Source organism: Puntigrus tetrazona, chromosome 20, assembly GCF_018831695.1.
Source record: "Puntigrus tetrazona isolate hp1 chromosome 20, ASM1883169v1, whole genome shotgun sequence".
Classification (NCBI taxonomy): Eukaryota; Metazoa; Chordata; class Actinopteri; order Cypriniformes; family Cyprinidae; genus Puntigrus; species Puntigrus tetrazona.
In genome coordinates, this window is record NC_056718.1 from 7,852,335 (window position 1) to 7,874,200 (window position 21,866).

Consider the following 21,866-nt stretch of genomic DNA (forward strand, 5'->3'; position numbering starts at 1 on the left):
TGCCGAGTGAAGAGCATCAGTGAATTAAGTTTTCTCATACAGTCTTACAATCAGCGACATCTCTCAAACATGCAATAGTAACATGCTACATGCTTTTATTAAAAGTTATCATGACAAGGTCAACAAAGCACATTTACCAAAGTGCTTAGATGCTTCATAACATGCATTTTGCTCAGTGCCATGCATATATATATATATATATATATATATATATATATATATATATATATATATATATATATATATATATATATACACACACACACACACACACACACACACACACACACACACACACATAATATAGCAGTTATGCCCCATTTCTGTGTGTTGGAATTACATCAGTCCTTTTCTGTTCAGGGCTTCTAGAGCTCAGATGGGCAATAGGAGAAGCTCCTGAGCCATACATCAGTAAAAACCTAAATAAGCTTCCACTTTTTTCACAGTTTTTCTTTTACGCTTCTTCATTTTTTTATTTTTTATTTTTTTTACTGGCAGCACAAACCGTGTCTTGAGCAAATTGGAAAACACTTCTTCCTAGTGACATGAAAAACTGTGTTTTGACTCTCCACTTGACTTTCTTCAAATGTTTTCTTCTATCTTTTTGGCATGGATAAGTTTTTATTGCGAAAGAGATGCTCTGTCCTTCGCTGTGCCTCTCTCCAACGCGTTTTATCGTGTGTTTTTATCAAATGACTTTGAAAGAAGTGAAGGATAAATATGCTCTGCAGTTCCTTAAGGCTGGAAGTCGTGAAATGATCCTTTTCATACAGCACCTTACGAGAGCGAATTGAATACTGTAAAGACAGTAATATCTGCCATAGAGCGCTACGGCATTAATTCAAATATCATATGCGGTTTATGTATAATCATGCTCCCAAGTTGTGGCTAAATTGATTAGTTTGGTGTAGAGATGCAAAATATAGCAGATGTTTATTGGATTATTGGCTGATATGTAAATTTCTCAAAATAGCTTCTTATGGAAGAGATTAATTAACGTCTGAAACGATGTTGAGGGAGTTCATTATTACGAGAAGGCCGTCTTGTTCATAAATGAACTTTATAGGAACAGAACCTATCGAATCAACACAAACGGGTCGTGTGTCACGGTTGTGTGTTGGGTACGGGGCTGGAGGACTCCCAGGCTCTTTGGAAGGCAGAGAGGAAAATACTGCTCTCTCTTGTACAACGTGAGGTCTGAACTCCATTAAAGAACTGCCAGTCACTCTCCTTGTAAATCTGCTCAAAGTGAAAAATAAGAGAGAGAAGGGAAGATGGAGGTATCTGAAGCAGAGAACTGGAGGATCTGTGGTGCTCTCTGATTTGGCCGTAATACTGAAACAGTTTCTTTTGACCTGCTGGATGTTTTTACGTGTTACCCCCTCCTCCCTTTATCTGTCTTGGTTTTTATGGATTAAGTGTCTTTTCCACAGATGATTGCAGATCCTGTCTTGCACCTGACAGCAGTATAATTTAAGGTTGAGGGGTACGACCAAAATCTTGTATAATAGTTATTTTATTTTTATTTTATAGTCATATATACTGCAGTGTAGCAATTATTAACAATGCAGCAGCGTTTTATATGCATTATATAATCATTCATAGTAATTCAACCAATTGAATTATTATTATTTTATTACTTTTTGTTTTGTGTTGTTGGTTCGGGATTTATTTAATTATTAGTTTTACTTTATCAATGTTTTTTGTTGTTGTTGTTGTTGTTTTGCGTTGTTTTGTTATGTATTTGTTTTTTTGTTAGGTTTTTGATTTATTTTGTGTGTATCTCATTTTTGTTTTGCGTTATTTTGCATTATTTTGTTGCGTTTCATTTCACCCCAGTTTGTTTGGTTTTTGTTTTATTTAAATATAAGTTTTATTTTGTCTTGGTTTTGTTTTTTTTTTCTATTGGGTTGTTTTATGTTGTCTTTTTTTTCTTTTTCTTTTGGTTTTCTTTTTGTTTTTGTTTTGTATTAATGATCCCAGAAAAGTCCAAAGTACAGAGTGTAGCAGTCTGCTGCTTTTTTCATAACATTCAAACACTACACACATGACGCTAACTCATTGTTGGTGAATTCTCCCTTTGGTCTTTTCACTTCTGCTTTGGCAATCAGAGACTGTGATTTGTGGTGTGTTATGAAAGCGCTCAGGTGGGGGGCGGGCTCTGACTCCATCCAAATGGCTTCATCACAGTCTGAATGTGAGAAAAACTGGCTAGAAGGCTATTGAGAGGAAGATGAGGTAAAGGATCGGGTCAGTGTCCAAATGCTTTGTCTGTTGTGTAATAACAGGATTTCCCTACTGAAAACACTGGATTAGACCGAAGCTTCCAGCTGGATGCACATTGTGTGTGTGTGTGTGTGTGTGTGTGTGTGTGTGTGTGTGTGTGTGTGTGTGTGTGTGTGTGTGTGTGTGTGTGTGCGTGCGTGCATGCTTTGACTGAGTCTGTGGGACTTGGACTCACTCATCTAAACCATTGTCACTCTGGAGTGTGAGTATTTTGAGGAGATGTCCCCACAAGCTTCCTTTTGGTAATATCTGGCAACAAATGACTGGTAAATACATTTAAATAATGTTCTGTTCATTTTAAAATGCAGTTTGGGTTAAGGTTAGCTTGCAGTGTTCATAATTAGCATAAAAAGAAAAAAAACTGACTCTGTGTGTGTGTGTGTGTGTGTGTGTGTGTGTGTGTGTGTGTGTGTGTGTGTGTGTGTGTGTGTGTGTGTGTGTGTAATCTGACCTTCCTTGGCTAAACAGTTGTAATATCTTTGTTTTCCTTTGGATTGGATGCTGACAGGCACTCAGTTCTTCCACCTGCCGCCAACAACCACAGTGCGTACACACACACACACACACACACACACACGTAATGCCAGTACCTCCTGCAGAGACACTGCATTTGATACTGTTGGAAACTTTTTTTTTTTTTTTTTTTCTAGCAGTGAAACTCATCCTAATTAAAAGCTAATCATAATTACTATAGTCATCATAATTTCTAATACCCTTTATAATAATTACACATTTATGTCTGTTCAGGACCTGTTTTCAGTGGTACAACTGTATATAATATAATTTAAATGTGATTAGTCACATCAAAATAAAATTGTATTGGTGGTTTAGCATGATTGTGTATATACCTTTAACATAATAATCATAATCATAATAATAGTATTTTGTTAATTTTAAAGTTGATAGCCCTGAACTGGGTCAAGCCCAGTCATGATCAGATTTTATATTGCATGATTCATTGAATCGTTTAGTAAAGATTGCATTTCAGAAACTAAGAGCCTGTGATGTGCCAAAACTTAAATGTACCACTTTCACAGCTGATGATTTTAGCGGTCATCAGTCTCTATCCAACAAAAGCTTTTACGAGATAGAAAACAAGTTTACGGCCGGATTGTGACTGCACTTGTTGTCTAAGTTTGAGTATTTACTCTGATGTGCCACGTGCGTGAAAGTGTGAAGCCTGTGATCTGTGTCCCATGGGGAGATGCATGCTGGGAAACAGACGGAAGCTCTTTAGGAGAACATGTTAGAGCGCAGGCCGCTCGCAAAACTTCGTCTGCCTGTTTCTTTCTCTCCTATATGAGCGCATGTGTCCGTGTTCTCCCGAAAGAATTGGATGCTTGGCTGTGAGTGATCGAGGACGTTTTGAAAGATAGTCCCTCTGGGGAAGCCGGGAACAGGGAGGCATAACTTTTATGAAATACACTTTTGTGGAGCTGTAACCTAAGCACTTTATATGGAAGGAATGTCTTGCTCTTTTGTCTCCATCTCTCTCTACCTCCCTCTGGATCCCTCTCTTTTTCTCTCTCTCTCGTTCTCGTCTCGGTCTCTCTCGCTTCCATTCGTGACTGGACGGCAGAAATGTGTTTTTCATTGTCTCTATGCGCTGTAGTCCTCCCATTTTCACATGTCTGCATACTTTTGACATGAAATCTCAGTTTCTTTCGGTCTCAAACACTCACTCACACACATACTCCTGCTCATATTGCAGAAAAATCAATTGTGTAATTGAAAAACCAGCTGTGACTCCATATATACTGTGCAAAAATGTTTCACTCAGACTTTTGGACGCTGTTTTATTCAGTGTTGGAGCAGCGTTAAGAGTGGATTCAGATATCATTTACACAAAAAAAACTTCGAACCAAAATTACATTCAAGCTGAATTTCATTCCATCAGAGACGAGTGTGTTTGAGGCTATACATGTGTATGTTTATGAGGGAAGTCTAGCGTAAATTCAACAGTTCTGTAATGTTTATAGGTTTTTTGTCTCCCTCTCTTCTGGTTTTGCTTGTGCGTTTGTGAGTGGTATAACCAAATATTGATGGTAACCAAATGAAGAATCAAAACAGACCCCTTTTACTTTCATAATTGTTCATATAAAAAAAAAAAAATCTACTATTTAATATAATATAATACATTTTATAATTAATTTGTTATTGTAATTATTTGTTTTGCTTTTTACCTTTGAAATCTCAAAACAAACAGAATCACAATTCGAATTTGAATTTTAGGAAGAAATATATACATTTGAAGAAATGTATATACTGTATTATAACTATTAGTGTTGATAATGGCATGATAAAGTCATGTCTAAAAATCTGGCTTTCTATGGGTTTTATAGGCGTTAAAGATAAATATTTAAACCTTTTTATTTATAAATAAATACATTTCAACTTTACCTTTAATTCCGGTTCACTTTCTGTTTATTCAAACTCATTCATTAAAAAGAGGCCACATTCTAAATTCTGAATCTTTAATCTTTAAAATGTAATGATTTGCCCATTTTACTCCGAAAACAACTTCATCTCTGACATCATTTAGGCTGCATAGGGTATTCAGTAATTAAAAAAAACCTTCATGTTGCCTGAATATCTTTCAACTGAAAATGTCATATTATAAAGAAAATAACACTGAATTTAAGATTTAGTTGTGAAAAATGTATACTTATTGACCTTTAAAATAGATGTTGGGGGACTTGTCCCTTTCAATTCCCATGGTTATTACAACCCTGGAGTCAAATATAATAGCCTCTCTCTGTTGGTAAAAGTATACAAAAACTTGTCCAGAGCACATTGGTACATCATAATAGATGGTTGGAGGATTATAACTGTCATAAATACAGATCACTGATATATAAATAACAAATGATTAATGCGGATTGGAGGCGAGTCCTTAAATTAACTCTTACAAAAATGAACAAATATAAAAAAAAAAGTATATTTACAGACCAACATTACGATCATGGCGAACGGTTCAGCCCAGTGCCAGTCCTTACTGTTACAGACACCTCCAAAGCCAGAGGCCAGAATCTGGTAAGTTGCGAAGATCTTTGATTTAAAAACCCGTGATTGTGGATTTGATGGCATCAGTCCAGGTAGTGAGGAAGACTCAAGCAGTGGACAGCAGTGAAGAAAAATGTAGGATTTGGAAAAGACCAGAAAATGCTGAAGTTGACCATATGGTCGTCCAACTTCTAGTTCTTACGCATACTCCGTCTATACTGTGCTATACATGTCAGTCCTCATAAACATGAATGTGTGATTATAAATAAGTGCTGAAGTGAATTATGAGTACATTCAAGCAATTTAGACTCATTGGGGATTTGGTTAGAGGGTGAGGTCCCGTGGTGAACCTCAGTCTATTGGCCGGATCATCATACGGACTGATTTGAGCGAGTAGAACCACCCCCATACTCCGCCCAGAAGATCCCATCCTGAAACTTGCTGCGATACACACCTCCAGAGTACCACACACCGTTCAGATTCGTTTGACCACAAGCGTTGTACCACCAGCCACCTTTGTGGAAATGAGCACAGTTGCCTGGCATAGAAAATCAGAGAAAAAAAAAGATCAGAGAATGAGTGAGTGAATCAGTGAGTCGGAATGATCGAACACTTTAGAATCTTTTGATCTTGTTGGAACTAATTTAAAATAGATGACCAAATTTAAGACTAGTCTAAGCCTTTTAAAGGTTTATTTCACCCCAAAATGAAAACTGTCATTAATTACTTATATTGCTCTAAACCTGTAAGACCTTTGTTCTTCGGAACACAAATTAAGATATTTGTGATGAAATCTAAGATTAAAATATTCCCAGCTCCAGAAATGTAGTAAAAACATTGGTGAAACAGTCAATGTGACATCAGTTGCTCAAAGTCAGTTTTGCGATGATATGAGTATAATGTTTTAGTTTGTTTGGGTTTTTTTGGGCAAAAAAACATAATTTACTCGTTCATTCTTCCCCCTTGTCTTACGTTTTTCAGCATTTTAGAAAGTATTTTAATGCATATGTTTACAATGCTGATTACGTGAATAATGTTAAGGAATTTCCAAAATAGCGTAAGACGTAACTCAGGGGAGAAGGATTGGAGAATGGAAGTTATCCATTTTTATTTTTGTTGTCTTTGTGCACAAAATTTGCTCGTCACAAAACTGATGTCACATGAACCGCTTTACCGATGTATTTACAAACGTTAGCGTTTCTGAAACTGTGTACATTTGAGTTGTGTTGCTGTCTGTGGAGGGCCAGATAGCTCTCAGATGTAATCAAAAATGTCTTATTTTGTGATCCAAAGATGAATGAAGGTCTTATAGGTTTGGACTGACCCTTTAAGTGACCAGAAACCGGTTTAAACAGGACCTCTGAAGCAAACCAACCAAACCAAGTATTTTACACAACCCTTATAGTTATGCAACTTTATTCAGCAGTTGTCCTCTTCGCATCTAACCTGTAAAGGCATCTTTATCCCGGTCAAGCGTTGTGAAGGGTTTTCCATTGTGGCTCGTGAGGGAGTCTCCAGCATTGCCCTGGTAGGTGCCCAGTCTCATCCTGAAGGCCTCGCTCTCAGACTCCAGATGGAAGCTGCTGTACTCGGCATACACTTTTTTTCCAACCCAGTCCTCCAGCTCCACCAGCAATTTGTAGTCCCCTTGCTTGGCTAGATTATAGATGTTCTCCAAGCCCAGCCAGTGCTCTCCATCTATGTTCCCAAAGCCTTTCTGTGTGGGAGAAGGAGGGAGGGAACAAGAGAAACCGTAATAGAGACAGAGTATGTGACAGAGAAGTTTGATCTTTTCTCCAATGGAAATAGTTCATCTAAGTCTTGTTTAGTAGATTTATGTGTGTTTCCCCAACTGTGTGCAGTTATTCTAGTTGTTTTCATTTCATTTGTGTCAGTGAGCAGAATTTGAGGTATATTTCTGTAGTAGGCCTTCAACTCTGGAGTTACAATTCACTCGTCTGGCAAGTGATTACACTCAACTTTGACTAAATCAGTGAAGTCACACTCCCAGGACGGACTTTGCAGGGAACATGAGAGCTACTTTATAAAGGCATAACTGGATTTTTCCACTGAATTTGGTCATTTTTGTTCCATTGCTCTTGGAAAAGTATTGAATTATGTGATTTGTGTCTACAAACCTCCTATATATCACAGTTTGGTTTCTCTGACTAAAGGTGAAATGTCCTTTTCTGTTCAGAAAGCGTGTTGAGAAATAATTTTTTTAAGCACACGTCTATGTATTAACATGCAATAGTATAAATCAATACTGTAACTTAAAACTTATTATCTGTTGCCATGCACCAGTGTTTTTAAACCTCTGGCTAAAATTGAAGAAGCCAATAATTATATACATGTTACTTTGGTAAATAAGTAAATAAAAACACAATTTAATACTATAATAAAAATGATGTTGTTTTGTTTACCCTAAAAGTCTGCGGTGTTACTTGACCTGAAAAGTCTTGAGAACCACTAACCTACAGTAAATCACTGATAGGCCTTACTGAGAATCTCATCACACATTCCATCTATCTTACTAATTCACTTATACACGCTCACACGACAGGGAGGCTGGGCAGTTATGTAAATGCAGACATTATGGCTGTCTCCCTATTTCCTTTTTCTTATCAGAAGATTACAGTTACTATATTTGGATAAGAGAGGAGTTTACTGCTAATTGATTGTCATAGTTTCAATGTCCTTTAGTCTGCAGGTTAGTGTGTTGTGGACATTTACCTTATAGTTTTCCCAGTTCCTGAAGAAGTTGACAGAGCCATCTTTCCTTCGCTGAAAAACGGTCCAGCCTCCATTGTCTAATTTATGTTCGCACCAGGCCTGAATCAGTCTATCACTGCCCTCTGCCTTCAGCAGATACATCCCACTGGTGGTGTGTCCTGCCTGCCGCACCTGGAAACAGTCTCTGAATGGGCCTGGGAAAGACGGGGAGAAAATAAAACTAGGGTTCTCATTGCAGTATATCATATATGAACCATTGCAGTGACATTGATAATGACCGTTTGCATCCACAATGTGACTACCACATAAATTAATGCAGCTTCTCTTGTAGTGCATCATGTATAAAGATTTTGTCGCTCAATCAAGAATCAGTGAATCATTGATAAAAGTCATTTTTGAAAGGAATCTCAAGCCACCCACTTGTTGATCATTTCGTGTCTGTCTGAATGAAGATGCAAATTCATGTCACTGACCTTTCTGTCATATATTGTCATCAGCAGTATTTTTTGTTGTTAATAATATAAAAACTGCATTTTTTTCAGTAATATCAAGATTAAAGGCCTGTTCATACCAAGTATGATAACTATAATTAAAATGTTTTAATAAGCATATAGTTCTATAAGTCCACACCACAGCTAATAATATTAATGTCACAGAGGACAACTTCTGACGTTCAGAAACTTTTCCAGCTGGTGATGATATAAACCGTGATAGCCATTGAACAATAAAAACAATGGGTAGCACATTATAACATAACCTTATGATCTGTTGTTTTGCATCTCACTAAAGGTGGCATTTTAGTTAACGATCTTGTTCTAATTGGCCTATCTGTTTTCATTGTGTAGTTATTAATGTTGCAATAATTGTGGTTCGAACCCGCAGTTTTTTATGCACATAATATAGAGGTCTCAGATCAGTTTAGAGAATTTTTTAGAGACACTATTGTCTTAACTTAAAGCTTTCTACGCAAAATCTCCTGCCCAGAGGACAAGATCTCCCAGCAATCCAGATTTGACTGAAAGATAAATACCCAGGTCTGTGCTGATGAAGTTACCATGCCCAGACACCAGCTCAGGCCTTGTGTGACTCCCTCTTCCTTTGGTTATTTTCCACTCATTTTTCTTTTTCCTCTTTACTTTGAGCTTAAGCTAAAATCATTATCAGTCATATAGGGGTTAGCCAGAGAGGAAGAAAGAGAAAGAGCGATTCCCTTCTGCCAAAGGCCCTTTTGAGCAGTATGGTTGGTGTGTTGTATAAGAGGAGTTTTCCTGTGCAGAGAGGAAGTTCTTCAGTAGCTCTTGCTGTGCTAAAACAGCTGCGTTAACCGGCCAGGTCCCAGTGTGGCCCTGACCGCCTGTGCATGAATGACAGCTATTGAGCTCATACAGACATTCATTGTGCCGGGCGGTTTTGAGCGGCAGACATCAGCAGAGTGGGCGTTTTCTCTGCTTCGGTCCAGGAGGACCCTCAAACAGAACTGCATCTTGGAGTCATCCAAGACTACTCTCTGAGCAGCTTCTGTTTTTTCAGTAATGATACATCTTCATTGCCTGAAAAAAGTAGTACTGTACAACCCCAGAGGTTACAAGAGTGTTTTGCTTTGGTCAGCTGTGGTTGTAATTCTCCATGTATTGGGCGAAGTGGGCTACACTGAGCTGTCATTAGCGGTCAGTCGCAAAAGAATCCGACCCTATTGAGTTGCCTTGGCCACATGAGAGACTGGACTCTGGAGCTATTTGCTTCAGGAACTTAGAGATTTTATCATCATTGAAGTCTTGGGTTGAGACTGAGGATCTGCTGGATAAGCAGTGGAGATTGTTTATTATGAACTGTGGGTATGTGAGAGAGAAAGGAATTGGAGAGGTTGGTGGTTGTGATATTTATACACCTACTCAAGGCTTTATCACTAAAGGCTGTAGTCCAAAACCAGCATCTCACACTCACACATGTCCATTATTGGCATGCCAGGTGTGGGGTCTCACAAAGTGCAAGTGCTTTTCCTAACAAAGTAAAAATTGGAAAATTGTTTTCTATTGTGTTTATTCAGTTAGAGTAATGTAATAAGTCAGATTTTTTTTTTATTCATGTAATCAGACATTAGCTATTCCAAAACTAAGTGAGCTGAGAGTCTTTAGTTTAGAAATATTCTAATGAAAGTTAATTATGAGAGTTTTAAAAGACGCTTCAACATCAGTCATTAATGAGGTTCTGGGACTTAAGAATGTAGCTCCCTTTGTAGGCTGTATAAAGCCAGGTAGCTCACTACGGAACAAGATGCTACGCTTGTGCCTTTGTAACTTGACATGTAATAAGCATGGTTCAACTCTCCCTAAAATTACCAAATGTATGATTTTCTTTTAAGAAATAGACTTAACATTTCATTTCATTACCACCACACACATCTCCCTCCTTCTGTATGTAGTCCAGTGTGTGCAGTAAAGTTGTGTTTTATGGTATTGCTTTTTACTGACATTTACATGCCTGTAAAACCTGTCTTGCAGGGTTGTGGTCTTGAAAGTGACATGCATAAATGTGGACTTGAATACAGAAAATGAATTTGTCTTATGCCTAATGATTTCATTGTTTTATTAGCAAATAGCAGCATCACTATCCTGCATGTGTGTGACAGGAGGAATATTTTTTTATCGTTGTTAAGTGCTTGAAGAGGGCATCTTGTAGATTTTGTTGGATATTATTGACCTTATGTGTAACGTCACTCCTTAATAGGCAGATACATTTTGATGCGTTGATGGGAAAGACATACAGAAGCCCAGTTTAAGATTAGACTAACAGTTCATCCACTTCACTCTTTTCTGACCCTCTTTAATCTGCTTCAGATTTTTCCGGGAGGATTTTGTGGGTGCATGTTTTCACGTGTGCACTCAGGAATCCATGAGCTCATATTTTGTTTTCATGGGCTGCCAGAGAGGATTCTGCAGGAGCGGAATGGAGGATTCTGAGATTTGTCTCAGTAACTTTTGGCATTACAACACTGCAGTCTGTTCTCGGCTGTGTGTTCATGCTTTAGAAGGATAAAGGCTCAGTGCCACTTTTATAGGAAACACCTAGTGCCACCAGGGGAAATGCAACACCTTCAGTGGCACTGCAGATGTACAGTGTTTCATTTGTTATTTTAGTTTTCTGAAGTACCTTCTTTGCCTCCACGATACACTTTTGATGGAAACTTTTCAAAAGCCTACAGTGATACTAGCCCCACAAAAGTGTGAAGCATTATGTCACCAAGATCTGGACTAATGGTGCTTTTTCACTGCGTGATACAGCTTGGCTTGGCTCGGTTCAACTCGGTTCGTGTTTCCACTGCAGTTTAGTACTGCTTTAGAGTGGGCAGGACTATACATATTTTGTTTTGGTTGCACAGCCTTTACCATAGATATGCCTTATTAGATGCTTCAATACTGACTGTTTCTAAGGGCTGCTATACCTAAACCATTCGCCTCAACATCAAAAAATGCCTCAACATCAAAACGTCTAATTTCTGTTCTTAGGAAATTTCTGTGGTAAGATTGTAAAAATCACACACAACCTACACTATACACAGTCCTTGGTCACTTACCATCTGAGGTAAGGGTGCCCTGTGGGGGTGGTGGGATTCCCAGTGGGTCAGGTGTAGGGGCATCCATTCGTGATCCTCTAGGAAAGGCTCTGTTGTTGTGGTCTCTCTGAATCTCATTGGTGAAGCGATTATTGTTTGCTGGAATGCTCTCTGGCACCACCTGCACTAGCGGTGGAACTGCGGGCAGATCTTGGCGCCCATATCCATGAAGACAACGATCCTCCAGGGCAGCAATGAGCACAGATTGGTTGTTAACCGTGGCAGCAAGTCCTGCAAAACGTAGCTCCAGCTCTTTGTAACGGGAGGCCAGTCGGAGCATTTCCGTGGTGACGTTCAGCACACGGTTCTCCAGTTGCGCCAGCTCCAGGGAGTTGTCCCTCTTGCGGATAATTTCATGAAGCAGCTGCATGTAAAGCTGTGTCACTCGGGAATTCATGTTACGAGACTCTTTGCGCAGAAGCTTCATTTCATTTACCAAGTTCCCGTCCACATCCGCCACTAGTTGCAGCATCTCAATCTCACGCCTCTGCTTGGATAGGACCTCCCGGACATCAGCAATGTCCATACGTGTCACCCGGTCTTTGTCTGGCTCGGGCCCTGTTGCAGAGGCGCAGATTGGACCTGTAATCCTCTGCTGTGGCACCAGGAAAGTGTAGGAGCACTTCTTAGAGTCATCGACAGGTGCTCGTCGTTGACGTGATTGCGTGAGTGCATTTCCTGAGTGGCTCTTGCCGAACAAGCAGATGGAGAGCCAGAGCATAATGCCCATGCACCATGTTACATCTCTCATGGTTGCTTCTGTTATCACCTCACCTGCTTTTTGTTAGTTTCTGTCTTCTGTTTACCCTTCTTTTCCTCCACCTCCACAGAGAGGTAAATCCAATGCTTCACCTATAAGGAGTAAGAAAAGCAGCTGTCAATCAGGGACATCATCATGTAGATCATCAGCTTACCTTTAAAAGCTTAATTATGTTTGTCTTGTGCAAGCTACGTTTAGATTTACTTTTGTAGACACCCTTTTGTAGGTGATTTAATGACTTTAAACTTTCTTCAGAGGGCCATTTAGATGTCAACCAGAGCCACGGAATGAATTAACCTCAACAAGAATTTTCTGTTTACTAAGCCAAGGGGGCAGTGACAAAGAATCTACATTGCTGACAACTACAAATAGGAAATGATAAATGGTGAAAGAAGGGAAAAGAATGGGCTTTTTTTTTTGGCAAGCATGTACTAGTGTGGACTCCTCAACAGATGTCACGAAGTGGATGACTACAAGGGCTGTCATTGGGCCAAACAGTGTCCTTCAGTGTTTTTATGGAATGCTGCATTCAACAGTATGTGTTTTAGCTGTTCAACATGGTGTACAACCTTTACCTTTTGCTGTTCTTGCAGACACCCTGCTGTGCTATTCGATCTTGTCCCAGACACTTAAATCAAACACACATTGGATGCTTCACATCCTCTACTAACACATGCCCATATCCAGATGCTTCACATCCTCTGGTAACAGTTCATCACTCCTCTGATGTCATCACCATGGCATTTTATACACAAACCCATCTTTAGCATGCACTATAACCATTCTTCCACCCTTCTACCTCCCACTCTGTAACTCTCTGTACCCCCTTCACCACCTCTCCAGGGTTCATGGGATCAAATTCCTAGGTGCTCTAACATCCTGCTGTGTATCCCACTCTGCAGGGTTCAGTATTTAACAATCTCCCACTCTGAGCACCCCAGCATGTCTTCAGTATTAGGCTTAGCAGTGCTCTCCAGGAGCTGCGTTAGGCTCCTCTAATCCAGTATCACCTTTCCGTCCATGCTGAGCTCTGCTTTTCATCAGTACCTAGATGTGCTCTCAGGTCTCCCTCCCTGTTTAAACAGACACATTTTTCAGTCAGCAAATCTGCCATCTGTGCTGCAAGACCCAAGATGTGTCTGCAGATCCAGTACAGTTCTTCTTACACTATGTAGTATATAACAAAGGTGAAACTGTCTTTCTGCGTCACACCATAATGCCTCTAACAGAATGTGTTGCTGACATTTTAATTTGGTAGGAAGCTGTGTTGCTGTGAACCGTAAGTACAGCATTTCAGTTTGTATTTGGCTTCCTTTCACAGTTCCTTTTATATTATAATTTCATATTTGTTTGCTTGAAGGATTTACAGTATGATTTGAACCGGATGTAGTCAGTAATCTAAAGCTATCCTGAAATACTTAAAGGTAGGTTTAAAAAAAACGACTGACTCTCTTTCAAGCGTAACATGAAATGAAAAAGCTAGAGTCAAACACAGTCTAATTGGGGCTGAACTAATCATACACGGTGGAGCAATTTTACACTGCAGGCTACAGACTTTGAGAAGTAAGCTGTGTGGAGTGAAGAGATTAGAAAGTGAGAGGAGTGTAAGACAAGGCTTTAAGGAAAATCTGGGCTGTGGTACTGAAAGTGGGTCACATACATAATCGTCCTTCTGGCTGTTCTGCCAAACAAGACACCTGGCCTTGAACCTGACTTCATGGGAAAAGAAGATCTTGTGCAGTCCAGAAACATGCTGATTTGTCTTCATTTGTGTCTGCCTCTATTTTCATCACTTTCTCTTGCTCTCTCTTTCAGGGACCTGACTTACTCAGCCTAATTATCTTCAGCTATCACTAGACACTATGTCAACTGGGTTCCCTCCTGTCATTTGTCACAATCATACAGGAAAAACAATTCAAAATATTTTGGCTTTTGTGTAGTAATGGGCAGCTAACATATCCAGAACAGATGTGGGAATGTCGGTCCACGCCAAAACAGAACGGTTCAGGACGCAGTGGTTCGGAATGCTAACCTGAGGGATTGAGAGGAAAACTCTTACCTTCTAATTTGCTTATTTTCTCTCCCTCCCTTCAGCGATGAAATGGACGGCTGCGTTTGTCTCCATTACATAGTCTCTCAACCTTTCGCCATTACTACTGAACAGTAATAGACAGCTATGGTATGCTATTATGCTAAGGCATTGCTTGTGGCTACATAACTTTTGTATCACAACGCATGAGAAATAAACTCTGCTCTTCTTTAACATAACATTTTTGTGGTTTGAAATATAGTTGTCAGGTCCTGTAGCTCAGCTGGTAGAGCGCTGCACTGCCAATGCCAAGGTCATGGGTTTGATTCCCAGGAAACACACAATCTGTGTGTATTTTAAAGTGTATATTTGAATATCACTTTGGATAAAGTATGAGTCTGCCAAATGAATAAATGTAAATATTAACATTTTGTCAGCTGTTATAACAATTTCCAGTATCATTTGTTTGCTTTGAGGTGTCAGAATTAACCAAAACTCTACACTGGCACTCACACTGGAGTTGTTAGCTAGCAAGCTTAGGTTAATATAAATAGTTTTTAAATGTGGCTTTCGTCAACTTTGCTCTTGATTTGGCTGAGGCCTAATACCACCACTGCTCTATGGTGATCCCAGAGGCTCCCTATCCTTCCTCCACCCAATTGAGTCATACATCTCCACACTCCATACAATCAACCCTCTGTTCCCGTGATTCATTTCATCATCTTCTGTAGCTTTGATGTGCTGTATGGACAGCTGTGACCCTCTACTGTTCCAGCCAATTGGCTCTTCATGTGATGTTAGTAGCCATAATTCACAGAGCTTCCAGAGCGGCCTCCAGACTGTTCTGATACCCTTGGGTTCCTCTGGTGTTTTTACGAAGTCCGTATCACTGTTATGATGTCACCGGCCAGTGTAGCGCATGAACATTAAATCCGCTTTCTTGTTTTCATTGGGTTTGACTATGCCAACATCAGTCATGGTGGCTGTCAAAGGCTAAATCCCAGCAGTTCCTCTGCATTAGGCAGAATTTAAAAGCTGTTCAATGAACATCATCTGTTTTAAAATGTAAGGCGCAGACGTTATCAGTGGAAAGATTTTGAGATGTGCTTTAAAGTTGAAGAACTTATGCACAAGACACTGAAAAAGAAGCAAGACCTCACACAACAGGCGAAGTTGTCAGCTCATTTTTACACAGTTCAAAAGAAAAATCAAAACATGTCCTTTCATCCAGCTGTGCTGGCTGAATTTCTTTTGGAAATATGTACTTGATTGATGTCTGTGACTTTTCAACAAGTTTTACCCTTTTTCTTTTTTTTTAGCATCGTAAGATTGTGTCAAGTTGAAAGATGTTGAAATTTTTAAAATACACTGCCACTCAAAAGTTTGTAATATAAGAAGAAGTTTCATATGTTCACCATTGCTGCATTAAGTTGATGAAAAAATCAGAAATATTGTGAAAATTATTAGAAATATAAGTAAATGTATTCTATTTTTATTGTTTTAAAATGCAATTATTCCAGTGACGACAAAGCGGAATTTTCAGTATTTCAGTGTCACATGATTATAAATGGTGCTAATTGTAATAATGTTTCACAATGTGGCTTTTTACTGTATTTTTCATAGAAGAAGGCAGCCTATGAGAACTGAGGAGGCGTCTTTAAAATAAAAGAAGAAAATAAAAGAAAAATTACAAACCTTTGACCAGTAATGTATATTTAAACACTTCGGTTCCATTGCACTCTTAATGCCTTTTGACCACAATAACACATACTGTGTAAATAACCCTATAGAATATCATTATGAAAACTGCTGTGCAAACAAAACTCAGTTAAACAAGGTCCCAGGGTTCATTTTATAGTTGATCAAAGAAATCCTCAGTACTGTTTTTGTCTTCTCGATTATCCATCTTGAAAATACCCAGAAGAAGGGTATTTGCCTGGACACATTTGTTTTAGTAATAAAGTCTCACTTATTCCATATTTTTGCAGAGTGCTGCCAAAATCCTTTATTCCTCAAGAGTATTTTTGAGAAGCTCAGCTTAGAGAGAAGGATAGCTACTGAGTTTTGTTTATACTTGTGTCTTGGAAGCCAACTTTGCCAATACTCTCTCTCCCTCACTCACTCTCTTTTTATTGCTCCATCTTTGTAATTTATACGTGATCACTATCTCATCTAATGTACTTAATGTCTTTACAGTAAGTGTCATTTGTAGTTCCAGCATGTAGACCTGAAGAGCCCAGCATGGCCCCTTTTTGTCTGGCCTTTTTAACAACACACCATAGAACTAATGCTGACATCAGCATCTGTTCTGTTGCATTTATGGCTTTGGCTTTATAAGAACCTTCTGAATATGCATGCAGATGATGAAAAGAGTCTTTAAGAGCCAAACTATTCCTGGTCAGTTCATCTAATCATCCAGTCAGTCAATTAAAGTTACTTAGTGGATCATTTCACAATGGCAAACGCTGCTCTCTGGCTGGCCTGCTTGTGTGCAGCATGCTTTGGTGGGCCACCAGGAGCTGTTTTTCCTTGGCTGTGTCGGGGTTGGATCTGAGCTCAAGTCATTAGCTCATTGCTTCTCTCTTCGCTTAGCACCCAACTCTTCATTTCAGCCTGTAGTGTCTGGCATGACATTATTGTGACTTCCTCTGAAGTGAGTAAAAGAGTTTAAGCTCTTGTTTTTGTGGGATTTATGCCCAAGTGTTTTTGATTTCAGCAGTTAACTAAAGGATTTGGTCAGCTGTTTCATGTCAAACTTTGATTGGCCAGTTGAGAGTTGTTTAAGCGCTTAACTAGAAACCAGCGGGTAATATAAGGTGTTTTGTTAAGGGTTTTGCACTCTTGTTGAGAAAGCTTTGATATGGGACCATAAAGTCCCATATTTTTTCTTGCAAAGTTTATTAGTCAGAAAGCTGAGTGTCAGTTTGAGCAGTTTTATGAGAGAAAAGGTTATTTCAGGAAAGTTTAGACAAGGATATGAAGCGACTAAAAACACAGTTCTCCTAGGGGATTGACAAGGCGGCAGGGAAAGACTTAGAGCGAGACATGCTTGTAAAGATTTTTATTTTATTTGTAAAGCAAATAAATCCCAAGACAAACAAAATGGTTTTTAAATAAAGCTTATGACTGATTTCACCTAAATGTGTAATCGTGTTCCAGGGCTACTTCCTGTTTACATCCTAATTATTGATGTTGTTTGTGCAAAATGGCCAATTTAAAGTTTATGTGATTAGTCACTGAACTGTGAAAGAAATAAGATCTGAGCTGGTCAACCCAACAACTAGCTCCATAAAATTTTAAGAGATGAGTCTCCAAGATGTTTAATTTAAACACTACGATTACATTGGAAGAGTAGAAGTCCACAACAAGCCCTAACTATGAGCAAACATTTGTGTGATATTGTAAAGAGGGCTCATAAAAGTCAATATAAGAAACCAGACAACTACAATCCTTCATGGCACATCCCATAAGTAATTTTACTACACACACAAACACATTGGTTGTTTGATCTAAAACTATAAGGAAAGGTAGTTATATCTGTTTTTCTTGAAAGAGAATGTATTTCCCATTTTATTATAGGATTCCACATCTGGACGTCAGATTTTCCTAAGATGACGGCTGTAAACACATAGACACACTTTAGAAATATTCCATAATGAGAGCAAAAAAAGAGAAACAACATGAGAAATGGGCAGAAGGGAACAGCAGTTAGGGTGACAGAGGGACAAATGAGGGACCGTAATGAATTTGTTAGTTTGCGGAGGCAGAACAGCTGGAATCAGAAGCTTTGAAAGTAAACCGTCTGAAGAGAATTCAGGTTCTGCTGTTGTTGTTGAAATTTCCACTATTGGAACAACATGAGAAAAAGATGACTACACAAACAGCAGCTTTCTGTTATTATCTTGAGTCTGTACAAGAAATGCGTCACACACAAACCCCGGTTTTCCAGCATGTTATTAATTTGTAGCATCGCTCAATATTTTCGAAAACCAGGAACCGTCAACATATGACTCACTCTTATTCAATCAGGAGGAAGTGCTGACAAAATTAGAAAACTGGAAGAAGAGCATAAGAGCAAGGTAGGAGGAAAAAGAGGTCATATGAGATTGGAAAACGTGCCCCAAGTTGCGTTTTGTAACTCCGTCCTTCCATCCCAGGGAAATTAATGTTGGCAGAATGGAGACCAACAGGGTATGATGTAATAAATTTATGAAGTGAGATCTGGGCATGTGGGAACTTTAATTGATTTTGGAGCCCACAGCTAAAGAAAAGGGAAAAAGCAGCAGTTTTGTCTCGGAGAATGCAGCTTTTCACTGAACGTGGTTTGGAAGGCTCAGGCCTCGGTCCTCATCGCCACCCACAAGCCTTTTTTAAAGCCTCTCAGAAGCTTTATTTCTCTCAAAACGTGCTAAAGTGTGGGAACACGAGAGACAGAGGAGAACTTTTTCTCCTTTTGCTTGTGTAAAGCTAAATCAGCCGTGAGGGATGATCACACTGAAAGCATTGACAAAACAACTATAAAGTCAATCAGGTGAAATAAGCATCAGAGATGACTTACAATAGAATAGAATAGAGTTGGTGGCCGATAAGTATATTGATATAAAGACAAGAAATAAGGATAGTTTAAAATCAATGTCAAAGTTCTTCAGAAATGCATTTGTATTTGCGTTAAAATTTTCATGAAAATTTTGAAAACCAGAAAAAGTAAAAGTAGCAAAAAAGTCAAGTAAAAGTAACAAATCCTTAAACCTTACGCGCACATTAAAAAAAGTTTAAAAGGTAAAAAGTTTGCAAATATATTTTTCACAAATAAAAGGAATTACTGATTTGTTTACAAAAAAATACATTTTACTATCCTGTACTAACTTTCTTATTATTAAAAGGTCAGATAATCTAATAGTTGAAAATACTTATACCTTGAACGCAGCAGTCAAGTAACATTACTAGCAACCAACAGTAAGACTCTGTGACCTTCATCAAGCTTTCTGGAAACCCTGATTCTTTTTCTCTTCTTTCCAGCAAATTTTTACGTCTCTGCGTGCAAGTAACCCCACATATTACCAAAGAAACAGTGGCAGATGCTTGAAAATCATTACCTGTTCCAGCCTGAAGAGAGAATTACTGCAGCTGAACAGATTAATGAGTGCTTTTTCCGGCAAAGCTTTGTGGGAGCTTTATGGGAACTTGAATGCAAGTTCACTTTTGTTCCCAAATCTCTAAATTGCTCTTTCTCGTTTAATTTGGAATTTTTTATAGAGCTCTGTTTTAGTGAATAAATGAATAAGACTGATGCAGTTTCAGATGAACTTGTATGTCAGTCTGGGCTTAGATATAAAGAGAATGTAATTTTTGAAAAACTTGTCAGAGAGTAGATTGTGGCTGCTAAAATAACAGACAACCGAAAAAGAAGGAAGCCTGAAATCCTAAAACCGTGTGTATCTGCAAAAGGCCAGAAGTCATCTCCACATGTTTCTAATTACCTTAGTAGCACAGATGAGAACAAGCAATGCTTGTATTTTTCTATTTTAACCTGTTGAAAGGAAGACGATAAACAGAGTGCTCTTGGAAAGAGAAGCAATGTTGGCTCTTATCTTTGTTACGTGCAAGGCTATACTGAAATTCCACTTCCTGCTTTTTCCTCATCTCAATTTTCTGCAATTACTTTAGCCCAGATGACATTCAGACTTGTTTTGTAGACAATTTTTAGATGTGCTGTCTATTATTGTATACTTATACAGAAAAATAAGTTCAGAAATTCTTCAGTTGGCATTGCTGGAAAGTTTGCTCACACTAACAATTCCTTTACGAAATGCAAATGTAGAATTTGTAGAATCAGTTACCAAAGGTTCTGCTGTCAGAAATGATTAGAAAAAAATACTTTCCATTTGATGTTTTTAAATGAATGATCTAACAGCCACAAATATGTATCTGGATGCATTTATAGAAGCTCATGACACACAAACATTGCAGATGATATTCATCACTAGTACCCAAAAGATATGACTGTTGATTGTGAACAATGCCAGCCTTAGGCCCGTATTTACTCAGCATCTCATTCGACTATCCCAAAATCAATGTCATGCTAAAATTCTACTAAATGTTCCTTGTACAGACTTTAATTTTTGGATGCGGCAGGTATTAATGCAATGAGCGTGAAAGACAAAAAGACGTATTGGAAATTTAAGACATTTCACATGTGCTACAGGTGAACCATGTGCCAACACTTCAGCACGGAATGTTCTCTGAAGAGTAATGACATGGAAATTCGTCCAGGAGCAGCTTCTTTTTCTACGAGCGGATTTTATAGAGCTTTATGAGTCTCAGAGGAAACAAAACTCTCTGAGGTTTTTCTAACCTTTCACATTTCAGCCATTTGGTTTGGTTTCACTATTATGGTTATCTTCATAACCTGTTCACACAAGACACTCACAGTTTTTCTTGTCACATGATGCATGTAAAGATCATGTCCTCTGTGAACGTTCACTTGCACAGCAGTGTTAATCGTTTTTGTGGTCATTTATTGTGACATTTTGTTTTGCTCAAATTTGCATCTATTGGTGCTATCTGACAGCATCAGTGCACTATGGGTAATGGTGCTGCAACACATACTAGGTTTGTGATCAGCCTTCTGTCAAACTAGAGAGAAATGTGTGTGTGCATGTGCACAAAGTGAGAACGTAGACGTTTCTACATGAGGAAGTGGTTAGCGTAAAACGACCTTCTGTCTTGAAGGGTTTGTTTTCTTTAAAACCAATATTTTATGAATAGAGTCCCTTATCCCCTACTGAACGGTAGTCGCTCAGTGGATCAGATTCCCAAGAGCTTCAGCCAGAGGAACTGTGAGGAGCACGAGGCAACTAAGAAACATCTACATTTAACAATAGAATCTACAAACCACAGTCCTCAAAATAAGACGGAGTTCACAAAATACAGTCTTCGTAGTACAAGAAAAGCCACAAGACACAACCCACAGAGTGGCCAACACTGGTTTAGATAGCACTGTGGAAATCTCTGTGAGAGTATCGGACTCCAAACGTACTGAGAGAGCAGCTCTTAACCAAGCAAACAAACACACCCATCCAGATGCATTTGCCTCCTCCTGACCTTGAAGTGGCCTAGAAAACACTCTCTCTCAATCTCTCTCTTCTTTTTTTTTTTTTTTTTTGCGAAAAGCAAACAAATAATAAGAGGCGCAATTGTGGGTAATTCTCAGCCTTTGATGTTTGTCCTACTTCTCTGCATTGGATTATGAAGGTACACTTCAGTAATCTAATTCAAACTCTTTTAGAGTGACCTTTGACCAGACCGCTTGGCCCACCCGTACCCTGGCTGAGCGCACCGGGCAGCAGCTGGAGGAATTTTGTTTAGAAAAACAAAAGCAGAGCAGCGAAGTGGCATGTGCCGAACAAAGACGAAGGAGAACTTCTAGCTGCTGACCGATT

General features: G+C 38.8%; 2 protein-coding genes across 2 annotated transcripts in view; one reads left to right on the top strand and one right to left on the bottom strand.

Moving 5' to 3' along the window:
* The window catches only part of ralgps2 (Ral GEF with PH domain and SH3 binding motif 2), an 89,456-nt gene that overhangs the window by 48,441 nt on the left and 19,149 nt on the right, over positions 1 to 21,866 (top strand).
* The window catches only part of angptl1a (angiopoietin-like 1a), a 17,550-nt gene continuing 371 nt past the window's right edge, over positions 4,688 to 21,866 (bottom strand). Inside the window, 5 exon segments of the mRNA XM_043219131.1 lie at positions 4,688 to 5,687; positions 5,690 to 5,827; positions 6,736 to 7,006; positions 8,023 to 8,216; positions 11,597 to 12,487. Of these exon segments, the coding sequence (XP_043075066.1) occupies positions 5,641 to 5,687; positions 5,690 to 5,827; positions 6,736 to 7,006; positions 8,023 to 8,216; positions 11,597 to 12,386 (1,440 nt within the window). The 5' untranslated portion in view covers positions 12,387 to 12,487 and the 3' untranslated portion in view covers positions 4,688 to 5,640.